The 20,601-nt window shown below is 40.5% G+C and overlaps 1 protein-coding gene across 1 annotated transcript in view; it reads right to left on the minus strand.

Annotated features, from left to right (window-relative positions):
• Positions 1–609: 609 nt before the first annotated feature.
• Positions 610–20,601, minus strand: part of DCP1B (decapping mRNA 1B) — a 49,733-nt gene continuing 29,741 nt past the window's right edge. The window contains exons 6-9 of the mRNA XM_088141263.1: positions 14,612–14,722; positions 13,180–14,028; positions 4,201–4,449; positions 610–2,859 (exon numbers count right to left, since the gene is read on the minus strand). Coding sequence (XP_087997389.1) covers positions 2,779–2,859; positions 4,201–4,449; positions 13,180–14,028; positions 14,612–14,722 — 1,290 coding nt within the window. The 3' untranslated portion in view covers positions 610–2,778. The remainder of the gene's footprint in view (positions 2,860–4,200; positions 4,450–13,179; positions 14,029–14,611; positions 14,723–20,601) is intronic.

Raw genomic sequence — 20,601 nt, forward strand, 5'->3', positions numbered from 1 at the left:
CTGTTATCTTCTCTGTCATTCCCCCCCCTCCCCCATTCTTACCTGGGTGCAATTTCTGAGATCTAGGAACTAACAAAACCTGTCCTTAATAGTCACTCAGTTCAGAAAGAATAAGCTTCTTTTTCTAATAGTGAACTTCCATTCATCTCGGTAAATAAATAATTTACAACTGACAAGCAGATGAATAATTGATTTCAGGTTTTAGATACGTCTAAAGTAAACTATAGAGCCAGTCTGATGTTGCGGTCAAAGCATCAGGCTAGAAATTGGGAGACTGTGAGTTCTACTCCCACCTTAGGCACAAAGCCAGCTGGGTGACCTTGGGCCGGTCACTTTCTGTCAGCCCTAGGAAGCAGGCAATGGCAAACCACTTCTGAAATCTTGCCAGGAAAACTGAAGGGACTAGTTCAGGCAGTTGCCAGGAGTCAAGACTGACTCGAAGGAACTAAAACCCCCCCAAAAGTAAACTATGTACTAAACTGGGTAACACCTTATCCTTTGTGTGTTGAACTTATATCTTAGAATATTTAAAGAAAATTAAATTCAGTACTTAAAATGGCAGATCTCAAAAAGCACGATGCAGAAATAAGATGAATCAAAAGTATGTGTTCTTCGTTTTATTTTTTTTTTTACAAATAGATCACCGAAACTATTGCCCATCTGTTCATGGAACAACATAGTGAAACAGACTCATTCTTTGTCCTGGTTTTAATAGAATAATTTAAAACAATACAGCCATCCCTTAAAAGAATCTCAAACAGGAGTTGGCCTATTTCTACATCAGTCTACCTCACAGTTCCTCCGGATATATTTGACTACAACCTTTACATCCCCGTACAGGATGGGAAGTTTGGGAATTATAATTTAACACAAATGGAAAGCAGCAGCTTGGGGAAGGTTATATATCACAAGGTAAGAACAGCTGGAAACAAAAGATTACTTCGAACAAGTATAGTTTTATAATGTCATCACAAAATAGAAAAGACTTACTTACAATTTCTTTTTTTAAAAAAGAGGACAATCTTACATCTTTCATAGTTTGTAGACTGTGGATAAATTTGGGTTTCATTGCAGTTAACATAATCCAAACGGTGTCTTAACCAAACCCCATAGTTGACATGGGAATTCTGTATTTCTCTTAACTGGCTCCCTCTTTCAGATACTTTAGCAACCGATGAGCTCCCATAAAACACAGAATAACTGACATAAATATCTACAGCCCCTTGGACTCATGGGATATACATTTATTACAGCAATAAACCTTACTCTAATCTTCTTATGGCTCTCAGATCTGGGCTGAAAAATCCATTCAAGTTTTCCGTATCTCTTTCCTGATGCCTGTACCTGATAGCCCTAAACCTTCTCCCCGCTGCCATTTCTAACTCATAGTATGAACGCCATTTTAAAAACATGAAAATCATTCTCCAGTTAAGTTAGCAAGTTCCAGGGGATGGGGCCAGATGGTGTTTGTTTATGAAACACTGAAGTGATATGACAGAAAGAATTGCCTAGAGTTTAGCCTAGAGTTCTCCAGATGTGTTAAGAAGGCTGCTGGATTGTATGCACTCATTTCCTTTACTAGAGCTAACAGATTTGGGGCACAAAAGTCCAAATAACCACTACACAGTATCAAAGAGTTAAAGTTTTATGAAACTGTTTGCTGCCCTCTTGTGATCATCCAGATTTGGTACCCTACCTTCATGAAATCATGCGGGATCAAGTAAGCTTTGCTGTTTTCTGAACAACTTGCTGGCCGCTGAGATGATAGAGAAAAACCAGGGCAGATCTCTCATATAACTGTAGAAATCACCTGCTTAAAATGGACTTCACAGGGCTACATATTTCAAAACAACAGAGCTATTCTGCCACCCGGTGGCCAATAAAGAGTATTATTCTTTCTAAATAGCTCAAAGTAGAACTCCCAGCAAAATTCCAGGGCTGCACACATTCCAAAAATGAAGAAGGCTTCCAACCTTGTGCAACCAAGCAACTCTCTCCTATTCATTGAGCATCTCCTTTTTTTTCAGTCTTCTGTCTAAGCCAGAAAAAAAGGCGCTGCTGCTTTAAGAGCTGATGAGTGGTTTCCTTAAAGCATCATGCCTTTGTCCTGCTCTCGCAGAAGCCTGGGAAAAAAAATGAAACAGCTTTATCAAATAGCAAGGAGGTGCTGCGTTCACGTGAAGCTTGAAGCACTTCTCTGAAATAGTTTTCGAAGCATGCAGGGCTCTTCAGTGCCCACGTAATTAAGAGCCGTTATGCATTTAAAAACACACGTCACCAAAGACTGGAAAAACCAAAGCAATCAGATCAATCTTTATGCGAGCCAGCATATCAGCAACGCAGTGGCATTCAGGTGGGAGGCAAAAAAGACAAAAAAAAAAAAAAGAAGACAAAAGCAGAAGTGCACGGATGCAACACACACAAGCTCCACGCCTTGGGTACACGCATCATGGTGTAGGCACGCACGAAAAGGGAGGAACTTGCATCACGACATCATCATGCTGCTTTTGTCATTTTGATGGAAGGGGTGGCTCCTGTGAACATCTACACTTCTTCTTTTTTTAAAAAAAGGAATCATGATATAAGATATTTTGATCTTATCTTCACACGTCATCAAACCCTCAGGAAGGCACTATGAATCCCGTGTACTAGTTTCTTAGTACAATATATGCTTCCAATGAACATCATTTAAAGTCTCGCAGGAGGTTAAAAATGCCTTCCTCTGTGTTACTGTTCCAAACACAAAAACCAGGCTACGTTTAATTAAAATGTCATGCTTCAGATGGGTTTTTTCAGTGCCACTTTTCTCACGCTGCCAAGATAAGCATCGTAGATGATGTTTAGGAAGTTGTCGTCATTCTGGAAACAAACACATACATTGAAAAGAATCCCAAGGAAATCAAAATGTCACTTTTTTTAAAACTTTGGGGGATTAGGATTTTTGCAGCCCTCACACACATCTGCATATGCACAGAAAACAGGTCAAACAGGCACTCCATGAAAAACAAAACAAATTACCTAAAATACACATACATATTCACAGATGCTAAAAAAAACCCCAACAACTGGCAAACAAGGACACACATACAGCATACACACACACACACAAAGAACCAACAAATAAGCCATGTGATTTTTCTCCCCAAGTTGGATCTCACAAAATATGTAGACATGCTCTCAAATAAAACACTGGGTAGTAATATGGCCATTATATCTAGGCTGCAAAAATCCAGATTTCAGTTAGAATGTTATATATCTCTCTGCTACCACCATGTAGTGGTCATCAAAAATTTTGCAGCCCAGATATAAAAGCTCTAGGGCAAAGATTTCTTAGCATTTTTATTTTCTAAGATTGTCTGAAAAAATTGTTTTTAAAGGAAAGCCTATGAGCTCATGATTCTAGATGATGGTGCTTTATTTTCAGAATGCTAGCTTTTCATTTATGAATAGAATAGAACAGAACAGAACAGAACAGAACAGAACAGAACAGAACAGAACAGGACTGTCAGAAAGCCATGCAAGCATCATGAGAAGTGTTCATGGACACATTAGTACCAATGGACACCCAAATGGGTAGTCTAAGGCAGGGTTCCTCAATCTTGGCAACTTTAAGATGGGTGGACTTCAACTCCCAGAATTCCCCTGCTCTAAGGCTAGTGCTAGGAAATCCTACTTCTCATTTATAAAGCTCACTGAACAGTCATGGGCCAATCAAATGACGTTTTCTAGCTAGCCTCATAGAACAGATAATAGGAATATATATTAATGAAGCTATCACAGACAAAAGATAGCTTACATCAAGTTTGGGAGAGATTCTAGTTACTGTCATAAGAACTATAGGCAATAATTTGGGTAGGGGGTGGAGCATATCCGCCAAAATGTTCCTGCTAGCATGATTATAATGTGGTTTTCCAAAAGCATGGGTCAATTTCAGAATATGAAGAATTTCTGAATTAACAGCAACAGTCTTATAATTGCACTGTATAACTGCAATGTTATATTTGCGCTGTAATTCCACTGTAGCACCTAACAATAGCAATAAGAAGACTACATTGTAGACCTTCTGCAATAAATAAATAAATAAATAAATAAATAAAATTTGCTTTCTGGTGAAAATTCACTCCAAATCTTTTTATCTCATATGTACAAACACAATAATCAAGAAAAAGTATAGGTGGCTAAGAAATATGGATGGCCTACCTGGATCAGATGCAGAAGCGTTTCCTGTAGCTGTAACTTTGTTAGTGGGTTGCTGTTTGGGATGGCTGCTTCAGAATTCTGCAGAGGGAGAAGAAGGTTTGCTGACCCAGAAGTACTCTCTTGATTCACAACTGGCAGCCATCCACTTTCACTTGGTTTCGGCAGCAGTGGGGCACTCTGACTAAATACCATTGGGGACATCAGTAGTGACGGAGCTACAGTAGCAGGAATCCGCTGCGGTGAGATGACCTACTCCCAATACACAAGGAACTGAATTACCACATGAATTCAAATTCATCCCTCATATACATACAAACCTGAGACTGAATAATACTAATCTCAGTATTAAAAACAGGTAGGATGAGGCAATTAGTTTTACGTTAATAAAAGGCAGTCAATCTTCTGGACTAAAATCAGCCTGAGAAGGCAGTAAAATATCTTGGAGGCAGCCATACTCTAAAACGGGGAGTCATTTCTGATTTGAGGTGCATCCAGAAGAGGGTTGGTATAGTTTACGCAGAGCAGAGGATCAAGGAGAAGAATCATGCTGAAGATGGTGGGCAGGGTCAAGAATGGACCAGAACCAAATGACCTATCCAATGGGAGGAAGGCTATTTTTTGTTGTGATCCTCTGGAAATAGACTGGATATATTCATACAAGATGATGAGCAGCTAGAACACACAGGTGACTGAAGCATTCATTGGCTAAGAGGACAAATTAGATATGAAGGTGGCTGACCTATGCGTTAACATTAGGCTACAAGTATAAGCCTTGATAGCAATTCACCCAGTTGTGGATTCTACTGCCATTGCAGTTTTGTCATCTGAATACTCTTAACATGTCAACAAAAGCCAAATAGCTGCAGCACCAGGCTTTGGATAGCTGAGATAGCTGCATAGGGTGCCAACGTCTCATACTAACATGAGCTACCCAGTCAATAATGTCTATGCTCAGGAGTACTGAAAGAGAAATCAACAGCTTGCAAAAACCTTGAAGGAACAAAGAGCCTGATTTATAATTTCCATCATCTCCAGGGTACTATTCTAACCAATAGAAGAGAATATATGTAGCTCAGGGTTGTGGAGTCCTTGGGGTTCTCTGAGCTTGGTTGTTTTCTTGCAAATGTTTTATTACCCAGCTAGGTAACATCTTCAGTACTAGAATGGAGTGGGCTTTGCCCTCTGTTTATATACAGTAGCTTGCCCTGCCAGTGTTGGTGGGGGTCGGGTTTTTTTCCTTAGTAGTTCTAAGATTAGGGTATTGTTGACTGCTTGACTGTTTGTCTGGTGTTAATCTCTGCTTATCTGGATGATGATTGCTGGCAAGCAGATGTTCTCGTCTTTTTGTTTCCTTTTTATTGTCTCTCTTGAATAGTGTGTAGATGTTGCAATAAACAAGCTCAGAGAACCCCAAGGACTCCACAGTACCTTTCTAATCCCATTTTAAGAGTCAGATATGGACTTCATTCTATGACATTTAAATTCTGTGCCTTGGGTGGTGCAAATTCCATGTTATCAATAAAACCTGTATAAGTAAAGCTAATTTGCACAATTCTGCACAATGTAAGGAAACCTGGTAGCCATGGAACATACTAATGAGCTATGCAGAGGACTACAGGCCTCACCATGACACTGGCTTCTGACCTTTTGCAGTCATTGTCCACATACTTGGAAACAGTGCTTAATAACCTAAGAATTAAAAAAAAAAAAAGCCCAACCAAATTGAATAAAATTTGAGTTTCATAAAGTAGCAGTCTCCGAATTACAGGAGATTCAAAACTCTACAACTTTCTAATGTACATAAATGCAGTTTTTTCCTCTTGTTTGCATTTTCATGTTTCATATTTTATATATTTATTAGATTTATATCCCTTCTTTCACTTAAGAACTCAAGAGGGTATACCTACCACTTTCTCCTATTTTTCCCTGCAGCAACAATGCTGTAAGGTAGGTTGGGCTAAGAGAGAGAGAGACTGACTCAGTCACCCAGTGAGCTTCTGTGGTTAAGGGCAGACTAGAACTTGGGTCTGTGTCTCCAGTGCCAGGCCAAAATCTTAACCAAGCAGCAAATAAATATTTTTTATCTGAAACAATGATATCCAAGTTTTAGGGTCATGAAGCAATCACCTTCTTGAAGTTCAACAGATTGGGGTCCAGCAACGGCTGGATGGGAGACTGCAAAATCCAAATTAATTTCAGAGATCTTCTCTCCAAAACCAGCTGTTTTCTTAGAGATACCATGGGATTTTCCGTTTGTCTACAAAAGCCAGTATTTCCTCACATGTATCAAACTGGGGATTGATGCAGGGTTTAAAATTCAAATATATTAAATGCTGCTGTACTAATGCATTCAATCACGGAGTCTAATACTCCAACCAACTTGTTAAATTAAATGAGAAAGTGCATTAGTTGCTGAATCTAGTCTTTGATATACATTTCAATTCATTAGACGACGTTAATTCATTTTGTCCGAAGCCAGGGTGGACTATGTGTGGCCACCAGTTATATACTTTGGCAGCAACTCCATGTTATGAACTACAGCCTTGTTTGGAAAGCAGGCTGTGTATCACACCACATTACCATGGTCAGAAAACTGGGAGACAACAACGAAATACCACACAGATGGCCAGCTCATCTTGCTGACCTCCACTGATGATGGACAAGTTTTGTAATTAAAGAAAACTTGATATGCAGCTTTAGCTAGAAAAAAAATTCTTTCTGCCTTAAGAAAGTTTGAAAGCTTAGGAATATTCCACCAGAATCCAGGTGTAGTAATGGATCCAGGGGCCTTCATGTGTGGAGACAATTTTAACTTAGGAGGGGACGGGGGCATTCAGGGGGACACACAGAAATGGATTTTCAGGAAACTCCCTATGGACTTTTTGTGTAAAAAAATAAAATAAAATTGTGATTTATGGTGTTGATGATTAGACCAGATAGACTATAGAAAGAAGAGAGTCATGATGTGACCTCAGAGAGAGAGGTTGAAATATAAATGTACAGTGGTACCTCGGGTCACGAATGCTTCTGTTCACGACCAATTCAGGTCACGAACAGCACCATTCGCAAAATTTTGCTTCCGTCCGCGAACTCTGCATCGGGTGACGAACAGGATCCGCGGCCATTTTCCCTGCCGTGACACGTGGTCGTGGCTTCCTGTAGGGAGGGGGACTCTCCCTCCAAGCAATAACTGCTTCCCCACCCACCTTCCTGTCCTCCACGCCAGAAGTCCCCTTGAGCAAGGTTAGCGTTCTCTCTCTTTGTACTGCACTGTACTGTATTTTGTTTAATACTTTTGTGGTTTAAAAAAAAAAATACATATGGTTCAGAACGGATTAACCGTAATTACATTGAACCTCATGGGAAAATTTGATTCGGGACGCGACCAAAATCGGTTGGCGACCAAATTTGTAGGGGTCAGAACGGATTAACCGTATTTACATTGAACCTTATGGGAAAATTTGATTCGGGTCGCGACCAATTTGGGTCGCAACCAGAGTCGTGGAACGAATTAAGTTCGTGACCCAAGGTACCACTGTACTTATAACTGCTGTGAAGATCGGAAGCCATTTTTTTAAATATTTTTTTTATATCTTCTTTTTTCTACTTTTCTTCTACTTTTTCTTTTTTGGACTTTTAGCTTTTTCTTTTATTTCTCCCTTTCTCTTTCTTCTTTCCCGTTCTACTTTATTAGTTCTTACTATTGGTGTTAAAACTCTCAATAAAAACTATCTATCTATCTATCTATCTATCTATCTATCTATCTATCTATCTATCTATCTATCTATCTATCTACCTACCTACCTACCTACCTACCTACCTACCTACCTACCTACCTACCTACCTATCTATCTATCTATCTATCTATCTATCTATCTATCTATCTATCTATCTATCAAATGGATTTTCAGGAAAAGAGAAGGAATGCCCCACTTTAGAGCCAGATCTCTGCCCACAGTCCTCTGATTTCAAATGACAGTTCTTTTACCTGACTCTTAAAAAAAGGTTTTGGGTTTTTTTAGGGTAACTGAGCATGCACAGCATTCTCCATTCAAACTAAATTAAAACCTTGGGAGAAAATAACCTCCTATGACATATTCCAAGTATGACCATAAAATAATATGCTGAGATTAATAAATTAATTTTTTTGTTTAAGAGAATCAAAACAAGAATTCATTGTCTGCTGAAATTACTTGGGGAGTTTCTTTCCATTATTTTCGACTCTATTTGTGCCCCCCAATTGCTGTTGTCAACAGATACCTGTGGAGGAAGTTCTCCTTCCTGCCAAGTTCTCTCTGGAGAATTTTCCAAAACAGACTGCTAGAACTAAACATCAGAAAACCCCAACAGGATCTGATCAATAGGCTATTCAGTCCAGCAATCTGGATCACTTCTAGGCCAAAGAGATGTGTTCAAGAACCTGACCAGCAGAACAGGAAAACAGCAGTGTACTTCCCTGGTCGCTTCCAGAAACTGATATCTAAGGCAATCCTGCCTGTGATACAAGAGGTACTTTACTGCCACCAAGATACATAGTCACTGGAAGCCCTAACCTCCATGAATTGTATAAGAAGCACCCTATTAAAATCAGCCTAATGGGTAAACATCACCACAGATGAAGGCAACCAATTCCATAGCTTTAACATGCATGGTATAAGTGTGTCCTTCCTTTCATCAGTTCTGAACCTGCCAGAATTTGATTCAGCAAATGACTCCTAAGATCTAATGGTCTCAGAGGAAAACCTTTCTTTGTTCGTATTGTCAATATGTGTATGTGGGGTTTTTGGGGGGTTGGGGGATGCCTTCAGTGTTGATTCCTGGCAACTGCCTGGACAAGTCTCTGCAATTTTCTTGGCAACATTTTTGGAAGTGGTTTGCCACTGCCTCCTTCCTAGGGCTGAGAGAGAGTGACTGGCCCAAGGTCACCCAGCTGGCTTTATGCCTAAGGCAGGGCTAGAACTCACAGTCTCCAGGTTTCTAGCCTGGTGGCTTCACCACTACACCAAATTGGCCCTTTATATGGTCAATGGATGATTTTATGTACTCTGGCCCTGAACCTGCTTGCTTGCCTTCTTTCCAATATTAAAAAAATAAGCACAATAAGATTTCACATTATAGTTGTTAGTTTTCTTCATGCTTCAGGGTAATTTTCTTTACTTCCCATACATCTACTCATAGCATGTGGTCAGCTAATTGGCCTGTAATTTTTGAACCCTTTTTAAAAATTGACCACTTTCCAGTCCCTCGGACGCTGTGTCAATATGCGTGTTTTTAGCAATTTCACATCTGAAATAGCTAAAATAGCATAAACAATTTCCCATATGAATTCTTTAAGAATGTTTAGGTGGATGCCATCTGGATCCACTGAGTTGCTTACTTTTAATTTGTCAATAATCCCCATAACTTCAGCTCCTCATCACCATCTGCTTCACTTTTTCAGGCTTCCTTACTGCAAAGAGCCAGTTCAGGCACATGGTATTCATCCTTCACGATGAAAACATAAGCAAAAAACTGAGTTTCTCGGTGTAACTTGAATACACCTTTAATGGCTCTATTGACCAAAGACCCAACTGACTCCATTTAAACAATTTTAAGTAGAATTTTTTTTAGTCATTACTTTTTTTTGCCATACAATCTCTATGTATCTGATTTAAATTTGATCAGATGTGTCTATTTTCTGGATAAATTCAAATCCAATTATGTCCTGTTTTTGCTAATTGCTTCAGGAACATGTATTTCTACTCTGCTGAGCCTCATTCTACAGATTATAGTTTTTAAGCCATATGGAGATGCAATACAAGCCAATTTGAAACAAGACTTATGAGGTGCTTACTGGTAAGGAAGTACAAACAGACTCTAGTTACTGAAGGAAATCATGATGAGTTCTTTAAATACATGTTTGTTCAGTTCAATATTCAAGAGGTTGTCTAGGCAACAGGCAACACCAGACAGACCTTGTAAAATTTGGTCCACTGTCCTCTGAAAGGCAGTGGGAACAGATGCAATTCCAGAAGATAAACAATTCTAGGGAACAGATTTTGGGGGTGTGTTTATTATCAAGGGTCTGCTCTGATTTGCCTGCACATCTGTAAACATGAGTCTGCCAACATTATTTGATGGAAATGTTTGTCCTTAGCCAGGGTGACAAAACAGTCTATCTGCAAGGCAGAGCACTATGACACAGAATAACAATAATATTCAACCTGTTGTCTTCAATAGGTTGTATACCTTGCTGCATGATGGCCATAAAATATTTGAAATTAGGAATTTGACATATGAACATCCTTCTATGTAACTTTTTGTTAGTTACGAGCCAAGTCAAAATGTTACTTTACAATAAACTTGGGATTCTGCACTAGCTCTTTCTATACACAATAGCATTAGATTTCATGAGGTAGCAGAATTACAGCATTAAGTTCTCTGGAAAATATAATTTCCAAGATCTCCTTATGCCCTGACATGATTTTTGGGCTCGATGGTTGATAAATGTAGAAGGTGACAGAAAGTTACAATAGGGAGCTAATCTTACTGATGACCTGGAAAATCAAGTCCTGGGAATCTTAGTAGTGAGAGAGTAATTTCACCAGTGTGTTCAGCAATGCTTGTTGAAGCACCAGGAAGCACAGTTTTTCAGGGGTCCTGGCAAAGACCAAGCTGCCTTTTTTGCACATGAAAAGATTCTGGAGGGCAAGCTATGGAAGAAAAGGTGATTTTGTTCTGTGGAGCAAAGTAAACTGGTCACAAGTAGCAAAACCTGGTTCTGACAGAAAATGATATCATCAGGAGCAGACGTAGCCTATCACGGTGTCCCTAGAATATCCCTTTACTTTCTCCTGGGTAAGTAAATCGCTCCTGCTATCATCTATAGAAAAATGTTAAGCACTGCAATTGGAGACCCTGTTATGCTTAGGATAGTCTGTCCCCTGCTCCTGGGCAACTCAACTTTCACAGATTGGGAACACTGCATCATGGCAAATGCCCCCTGCAAGGGATCCCAGAACCATAAAGACCTCCTCCTCGCCAACACAGTCCTGGTTATGGAATAAAAGAGTCCACTATTTCTATCTAGGTGTACTTTTTATGATCTATACCAGTGTTTCTCAACCTCAGCAACTTAAGATGTATGGGCTTCTTGGAGTTGAAGTCCATACATCTTAAAGTTGCCGAGGTTGAGAAACACTGATCTATACAATAAATAACATCAGAAAGCTTATTAAAAATTACATGGCACTGAGTGATTATACATTCTGTCTTGAAGTGTCTTTTTCCCCATTTAATTCCAATGAAAATGTCATAAGCATCCTTTTAAAATTCCTTAAACAGAAAATGAGTCATCTGCTCAATTGTTGTTTTTCACATCACTTGTGCTTTCACACTTTATATTACTTCAAGTTGCAAAGCTTAAGGATAAGGTCTTTTCCCAATTTTACTTTTAAAGATATGCTTGGTTGTTACTTGCTAGGGTGGGGCTGACAAATGGCAGGTAATAAGAAAAAGAAGAAATCAAAGGCCAATTTCTCCTAAGAACACAAAGCCCATTATTCAGGTGTGAACGTTCTGAGAAGTTTTAAACCATTTAGTATTGATGGAAGCAGGAAGGGCAGAAGGGGATCTTATTATCATTTCAAAATGTCTTTTGAAAAGTTCAACAAGAACAGTGACAAATTGGAGCAAGTTCAGAGGAAGGTTACCAAGATGGTGAAAGGTCTCGAAACCAAGCCCTTTCAGGAATGGTTAAAAGATCTGGATATGTTTAGTCTACAGAAAATACATGTAAGGGGAGATGTGATACCAGCCTTCAAATATCTGAAGAACAGTCACGCAGAAAAAGTAGACTTGTTTTCTACTGCCCCAGAAGGCATAACCAGAACCAAGGGTGAAAATTGCAAGGGAAGAGGATCAGACTAGACATCAGGAGGAACTTCCTGACTGTTGGCCAGTGAAATAGGTTGCCATATAAAATGGTGAATTCTCCAGTAGAGGTCTTCAAGCAGAGGCTGGATAGGCATTGGTTCCTGCAGTGAGCAGAGGATTCAAATGGATCAGTGTTTCCCACCCTTGGCAGTGGAATTCTGTGATTTGAAGTCCACACACCTGGAAATTGTCATAACTGGAAACAGTGGACTAGATGAACCCGTAAGGTCCCTTCTAACTCTATATTTCTATGATTGTAAGATTCATGCAAATACACTTTGGCAAAAGCAATGCATGCCTTAGAACATCTGAAATGACCATTTATAAACCAATTACAGGTAGTCCTTGACTTACGACCATTCATTTAATGACCGTTCAAAGTTATGATGGCGCTGAAAAAGTGACTTATGACTGGTTCTCGTGGTCATGTGATTGCCATTTGGGCTCTTGGTAACTATTGCGCTTTTACAATGACTGCAGTGTCCTATGGTCACATGATCACCATTTGTGACCTTCCCAGCTGGTTTCCAACAAGCAAAGTCAGTGGAGAAGCCAGCAGAGAAGGTCGCAAGTTGTGGTCACATATCTCACTTAACGACTGCAGTGACTCACTTAATGACCATGGCAAAAAGGCCATAAAATTGGGTGCAGTCACGTGATGCCTCACTTAATGACCACACCACTTAATGATGAAGGTCCCTATTGTGGTTGTAAGTCAAGGATTATCTGTAAGTTATCCAATGCTGTTATTCAAAGACAACACAAAATTATATTTTTTCCTAAAGAAATCTCATCTGTGGGAAAAAAAAAATCTCCCACATGCACACCTGGGATTTTCAAATCCTTCTTGTGAGTGCTTGGAAAGTCTCTAAGGCTTACCCTAAGCGCTTGCTTAGATGAGCTGAGCAGGAGAGTTTGCAAAGCACTAATGTGTTTAGAGGGTTAGTGTGTTGTCCCTGATGCCGGAAAAGATCTACGTCTGTTTTGAACGGTAAAAGGAGAACAAACCACCTATTGACGAAGAATCTCAGATCTTAGATGCTATCACATTTATCACTGAATTACCTGAAGAAGAGGGGGCTGCTTTTCTGTAGCTGAAGCCTTGTTCATCCAAGAATCCAAAGGTTTCAGAGTGGTGGTGGTGGCCTGCGTAACTACAGGAAATTTAGCTGCCAAGGTTGGCCGACTGGCTACATGCAGCTGTTGCTCCTGTTGCACTATCTGCAATTTCTTCAACAGCTCCTGAGGTGAAATTACACCAGAATTTCCAGACTGGTTCCCAGAGAGAGGAAGTGGCTGCCCAGGAAGTTTGGATTGTTCTTTACCAAGAGCTTGAGCTCCCAACGTTTGGCCTGGGAGGGAACCATTGAAGTACATCATGGGTGGCTGTATTAGGCTCTTTACCTGGGCCACTGAGGAGATGGCTGGAGTCCTGCTGAAGACTGGTGCAGCTGAATTTGCTAGTCCTATGCTGTTGGCTTCCACTTTAGCTGTCTGTTCCGACTGGCTCTGCAACTGCTGGAGCAGGCTCCGTGTGCTGGCTGTGTTCTGGGCTGGGTGAGAGGTCCTAATACTCGGTGAAGCCACGGGCTGGAAGAGCCCAGCGAAAGCTTCTCCCGCAGAAGGGTGGCTGCCATTCTCGCAGAGGCGGTTCTCCGGGAGCTCAGAGACTGGGTGAAGCTCTGCCCCACGCACCATCAGTTTTTGAATAGCTGGGCAGAGCTGTTTTTCTGCTGGGGGTGAGTGTCTTCCAGGTTCCTCGTAAGACAAAGAGCGCACAACTCCCTGCCTCGGAGGGAAAGTGTCTTGGTGGAGTTTCTGAGATGGCTCTGAGGCATTTTGGTATAAGCTTGATTTTTCCTGCTTTCCAAAGAGGGTCATTAGGGATAGGTGTTGAGGCTCAGAATCTATGTTCTGCAAGGAAGGAAGAATAATTGAGACCAAATTTGACTTGGCTAGCTGCATCAACAGCAAAAAATAGAAACAAAACCCTCACCGGAACCTTGGATAGGGGAATATGGTTGGTAAAGACAGCTGCAGGGGGAAATGGCATGTAGGGGGTTGGAGATATCCCCTACTTATATTGACCTACTTTGATCTAGCCATGGCTAGATTTTCATTACACAGGGTAGCTAGGTCACATATTTTTCTAGTGTCAGTAGGCCCAATCCCTGGGCACACCCTCATACAAGGATAGCTAGCAGCCTATATTTTTCCTGTCGTCACATCGCAATCCTTTCCAGCAAGGATGTAAGATCTGTTGCCCCCCTGACAACTACTGAGTAGCAGAAACTTTTTAAAATCCTCACTGAATCAGCCTCCAAACCTGCCACTGGTTTTATTTTATCAATAAAGCTGAAGATGTGTCCAAATCTCCCGCAGGTGATCCTATATACACCTATATTAAAACAACCTCCCCTGAACTGAAGGAGTTCATCAGTTGACATGAATAGGACAGTTAATGAAAGTTAATGACAAGTACAAATTGCCCACAAACCTGGACTTGCTGATTTTCCCTGGGCTTTAGAGGGATTGGTTTGATCAAGTTGGGGTTGTGGTATAAAGCAGAAGAGCTGGTCATCTGTTTTGGCTCTGAGCATGTCTTACACTGCAACACACAAAAAGAGCATCATTTTACTCAAAACGCAATGTTTCATCTCAAAATTGATAGAATCATAGATTGTGGAGTTGGAAGGGACTGCAAGGATCATGAAGCCCAACCCTCAAGAGTGGTTGTTCAGCCTCTTCTTTAAAACCTCCAGAGGTAGCGATTTTTAACAAACTGCCTAGACAGACTGTTTCACTGTTCTACAGATCTTACTGTCAGAACATTTTCCTTATATTGAAACAAAATTTAGGTAGCTGCAGTTTGTACCCATTATGATGAGCCCTATCACTGGAAACAAATATAGTTAAATTCAGAAGAGGAAATTCAACTGTCAGGTTGAAAAATGACCATGAGAATCAAGGATATTTGAAAGGAACAATTTTATTTTATAGGAATATGCAGCACATGCAATACATAAGTACAATGTCAATTTTCATGAAAGGCTTTTTAAATGTAATTTTCTGTTCCTGATTATCTCCTCAGTTTGCATGTAAACTACATGTAAAACAAACTAAGGGCTAGGGACCCACTTCAAGCAAATAATAATGTTTGAACAATAGTGGCTTCAGGTTCCAAATGTTACCACTTGATTTTAACAGCTTTTGAAGATATATAATATATGCCCTTCAACGCAAGATTTTTATGGCACCATGCATAGCAAAACTTCTGTACTGTTAGGGTACTTAAATTGGGTTAACTTAAATTATGTACAAATCTGATATTAAAAGAGAGGAGAAAAAGCAAAATTGTACACCTCAGAAAAATCTCATAGACCGATATCCCAAAATTAAAAAGCCATCTATTCAAATCCAGGCAAATCAAAGAAGCCTTGAGATCTGAGCAAAAAATAACTGATGTTGGCACTCTCAGTTTCTCTTGAGAGGATATTCCATATATGGGGCACCACAAATGAAACAGTCCTATCCTATATTATAAGCCATGGAAGATCAGATGGTAGAAAGACAGAGAGGAGAGTTCGGAAGATTTGGGCAGCCTCACATGGTAGAAAAATAACTCTTCAAATACTGAGGATTCAGCATCCTATGGAAGGAATGCCAGTATAAATTTGCATTCAGATATCCAAAAATCAAAATGAACTCCTATTACCGCCACAATCCACTCTGTGCCCAGGAAACTAAAATGCTGAGATTAAGAAGCTGAATATAAAATTGTTCCTGTGAGTGGCATCTGATAATGAAAATTTGAAAAAAAAAAAAAAACAGATTAAAAGATGTACTGTAGATTCTGAGGGAGGCATATCTCACAGTCATGGGGATAAAGAAGGCATAGATAATATCAACAAATGGCCTAAATAAATCTCTAATTTCTGGAGATGCCTACAGCAGAGAAACAGAAAGGCAAACCTTGTTACTGGCTTCCTACTTCATGCTGAGGTATCACTATTTTTAGGCCCTGCAAGTTTTTCTAGAATGATTATTCCCAAATTCCCTCATTATTTGTCTTGACAAAAACCAAATCATTTTTCAGTAATAATGGCTTATTCTGCCTTATCTATTCCTGAAAAAGAAGGTACCTGGACTTTAAAATGAACTGAATAGCAGCATGACAACTCTCAAAGGCACCTTCTGTTAGCTTAGTAATTCCAATCATAAGACATTTTTCTATGTAGAAATGGCCACAGGCATAAGAGAGATACTTGCTTTGTGCTAATAGCCATCCCAAAGAAGAAACTTCTAAGCTCAGCCTTCTTCAACCTCAGGGGAGGGTGGAAACTACAGCCATGTGATTTTCATAGAACAAAACCACTGACAACATGGTTTGTTATAGATTATGGACTTGTGATCTAACATATGTGAAGAGCACCAGGATGGGTAAGACTGCCTTAAGTCACTGCTTGGGCACTGAGGGTTGCTTTCTAAGGTGGAATGGCCATACACCAAGTAGGAATTGAAATGAACAGACTTGATGAACTGAAATGTTCATTAAGGCTGCACATAAAGGTATCAGACTATATAGGAATGAATTTGTTCATTGTTTAACCAGCTCCTCTTAAGAACCTACCATAATCCAGAGCCAGTGTGATACAGAGGACTAGGACCAGGAGACCCAGCTTCAAGTCCACCCTCAGCCACAGAAGCTCATAGTGTGACTTTGGGTCAGTCGCTGACTTGCAGCCCAGCTTATCTCACAGGGTTGTTGTGAGGAAATGCTGGAGGAGAGAGTGCTATGTATGCCACCTTGAGCTCTTGGAGGAAAGGTGGGGTATAAACCTAACAAATAAATAAATTTCATTTTATTGGCTAAAATCAAGGAAAGAAATGGAGCTAGTCTGAAGTTGGCTTGATGGATGTTATTTATTTATTGAAGTACCCGGTATACTTTCCTAGTCTTTCACTGGAAGTCACTGGAGAACATAAAATCATTAAAAGAACCTGTCTGCTTAACAGTGCAATAGAAATACTATCCATCCATCCGTCTGTCAGCTATTATAACCAGTATGACGGTCATCAAGAAAACTAATACACTGCATTCCCCTATACAAACAGTCATTTTCTTACTCCTGTTCCACAGTGCTACTTCTCTCTCTCTTTCTTTCTCTCTCATTTATCCCAAATCACAGTGGTGGAAAAAGAATGGACAGGCTGACTGCAGCACATGGAATCTTTGCTCACAAAATTATGAAATGAAAAAACAACTATTTTGAGAAGCACAGTGGGCTTGAAGCATGATGGCATTTGATGCAGAGGAAACTGTAAAATGTGTCACCTCTTCTCACCCTAATGCAGATGATCTTCAGCTTTGAGAGGACAGCTGTTCCTGCATCTCACTGCATTTCCAAAGATAAAATTCTCTGTGGCATAATATTTCCTTGGCAACCAGTTATGATAAAGAAATTTAGGTGGAGAAGCTAGGCAGCAGAAATAGATTAACTCATTCTTCAGATAAATTGTTTCCAAACAAGTGTCTTAAATGATACAGACAAAGGAAGGGAAAAGACTTGAGTAGATGTATATTTTTTTCTATATACTCTTCTGTGTAAGGAGACAAATAAGAGTTTCAATATTGTAACTGCTGTTCCATATTATCTAAGCAGACATCACTATCTTTCTAGATTTTTAAATAGCTTTTTTAACCATGGCTGCTCAAACTGATAATATGGTGTACATTTTAATATGAAAACCAACATCTAATTCTCTAAGTCATTATTTCTGTCTCTCTTAGTCGGCAATCCCTTACAATATGTATTCAGAATGAAATAAATATCGATATCATTAGAATTTATTTCCAAGAAAAACCAGCTGAAATTTGTGGCATTAAACAAGCCACAGCTAAAGATACCGGCTTCAAAAGCAGTTTGATTCCAATGAATTGTTTCATTAAGTAAAACAACAAAAAACTATTTTGTATTGTTGAAGGCTTTCACGGCCGGCATATGATGGCTGGTGTGGGTCTTCCGGGCTGTGTGGCCGTGTTCTGGAAGTTTTGTTTCCTAACGTTTCACCAGCATCTGTGACCGGCATCTTCAGAGTGCAGCGGGCAGTTCTCTCTGTGCCCAGGGTGATGTGACCCTTTTTGTGGGTATTTATAGAGATCTGAGGGGGGGGGAGGGGGGATGGGTTACTGAGTGGCTAGTTGTTTTGGTATCAGAATCTGTGTGTATCTTTCTCGGGATTAGGCAGGGTTTTTTCTTCTATTGAATTGTTAACGAGGGGCTGCTGGGAGTGATTAGCAAGTTCATTGTATGAACTGTTCGCATGTCCTGGTGGTTGAGCTGAGTTCGTTGACCTTTTGCAGGCTGTATTTTTCAGGATTGGTAGCCAGGTTTCGTTGATTTTTAGACTCTCCTCTTTTTTATTGAAGCTGTGCTGGTGTTTGTGAATCTCAATGGCTTCCCGGTATAGCCTGGTATAGTGGCTGTTGGTGTTGTTCAGTATCTCTGTGTTTTCAAATAGGATTTTGTGTCCAGTGTGCTTGAGAGCACAAAAATCAACAAAACCTGGCCACCAATCCTGAAAAATACAGCCTGCAAAAGGTCAACGAACTCAGCTCAACCACTAGGACATGTGAACAGTTCACACAATGAACTTGCTAATCACCCCCAGCAGCCCCTCGTTAACAATTCAATAGAAGAAAAAACCCTGCCTAATCCCCAGGAAGATACACACAGATTCTGACACCAAAACAAGCAGCCACTCAGTAACCCAACCCGCCTCTTCCCCCCCCCCCCCAGATCTCTATAAATACCCACAAAAAGGGTCACATCACCCTGGGCACAGAGAGAACTGCCCGTCTGTGCTCCTGCACTCTGAAGATGCTGGTCACAGGTGCTGGCGAAACGTTAGGAAACAAAACTTCCAGAACACGGCCACACAGCCTGGAAGACCCACACCAGCCAAAAAACTATTTTCTTTGAATGAATTAACGAATTCAATGAATTCAAAGCTTAACTTCTAGATGGTGTACCAGAACCCGCGGCTCTATCAAAACTCTGCCAAATTTTGTTGACAAGTCCAAATGCTGCTGGTAATTAGGAATTGATTGTAAATGGAGGGACAGCAAAAGCAGAGAAACAACCCGTGATTCCCATTGCCCATGTGACTTCCTTAGTCATCTATAGATGGCTTTCTATTGCCATTTCTATACTTCTTTTATGAGAGGTGACAGTTTGCCATGGGATCTTCAGGGCAAATTACCGAGCACAAATCAGAGGCCTTGATAGCCTCACTATCATCTTTTGCAGGCATCTGTTTTCACACTAATTTGCTCTCTGCCATTTGTCAAAGCTCTCTCCCCCTTGTCTGTGCCCAGTCTCCTTTCTCTTCCCATCTTGTTTTCCAATTCCATCGTCCCCGGCTCATTCTATAGTGCCTCTACTGAAAATGGCCTGAATCACAAAGATTGACTTCTCCAGTGGCCACAGGGAGTTGTAACTTTCACAAAGACACAGCTATTGCTGAGGTAGAGAAATGCTAAAAGTTGACTGGACTGAACTCTAAGTACAGTGGGGCAAAAAAGTATTTAGTCAGCCACCAATTGTGCAAGTTCTCCCACTTAAAAAGATGAGAGAGGCCTGTAATTTTCATCATAGGTATACCTCAACTATGAGAGACAAAATGGGGGGAAAAAATCCAGAAAATCACATTGTCTGATGTTTAAAGAATTTATTTGCAAATCATGGTGGAAAATAAGTATTTGGTCAATATCAAAAGTTCATCTCAATACTTTGTTATATATCCTTTGTTGGCAATGACAGAGGTCAAACGTTTTCTGTAAGTCTTCACAAGGTTTTCACACACTGTTGCTGGTATTTTGGCCCATTCCTCCATGCAGATCTCCTCTAGAGCAGTGATGTTTTGGCGCTGTCGCTGGGCAACACGGACTTTCAACTCCCTCCAAAGGTTTTCCATGGGGTTGAGATCTGGAGACTGGCTAGGCCACTCCAGGACCTTGAAATGCTTCTTACGAAGCCCCTCCTTCGTTGCCCGGGCGGTGTGTTTGGGATCATTGTCATGCTGAAAGACCCAGCCACGTTTCATCTTCAATGCCCTTGCTGATGGAAGGAGGTGTTCACTCAAAATCTCACGATACATGGCCCCATTCATTCTTTCCTTTACACGGATCAGTCGTCCTGGTCCCTTTGCAGAACAACAGCCCCAAAGCATGATCTTTCCACCCCCATGCTTCACAGTAGGTATGGTGTTCTTTGGATGCAACTCAGCATTCTCTCTCCTCCAAACACAATGAGGTGAGTTTAGACCAAAACATTCTACTTTGGTTTCATCTGACCATATGACATTCTCCCAATCCTCTTCTGGATCATCCAAATGCTCTCTAGCAAACTTCAGACAGGCCCGGACATGTACTGGCTTAAGCAGGGGGACACATCTGGCACTGCAGCATTTGAGTCCCTGGCGGCA

The sequence above is a fragment of the Python bivittatus genome, unplaced genomic scaffold, assembly GCF_059951505.1.
Source record: "Python bivittatus isolate LINGU-HERP-01145 unplaced genomic scaffold, Pbiv_v1 ctg000330_np1212, whole genome shotgun sequence".
NCBI classification, from domain to species: domain Eukaryota; kingdom Metazoa; phylum Chordata; class Lepidosauria; order Squamata; family Pythonidae; genus Python; species Python bivittatus.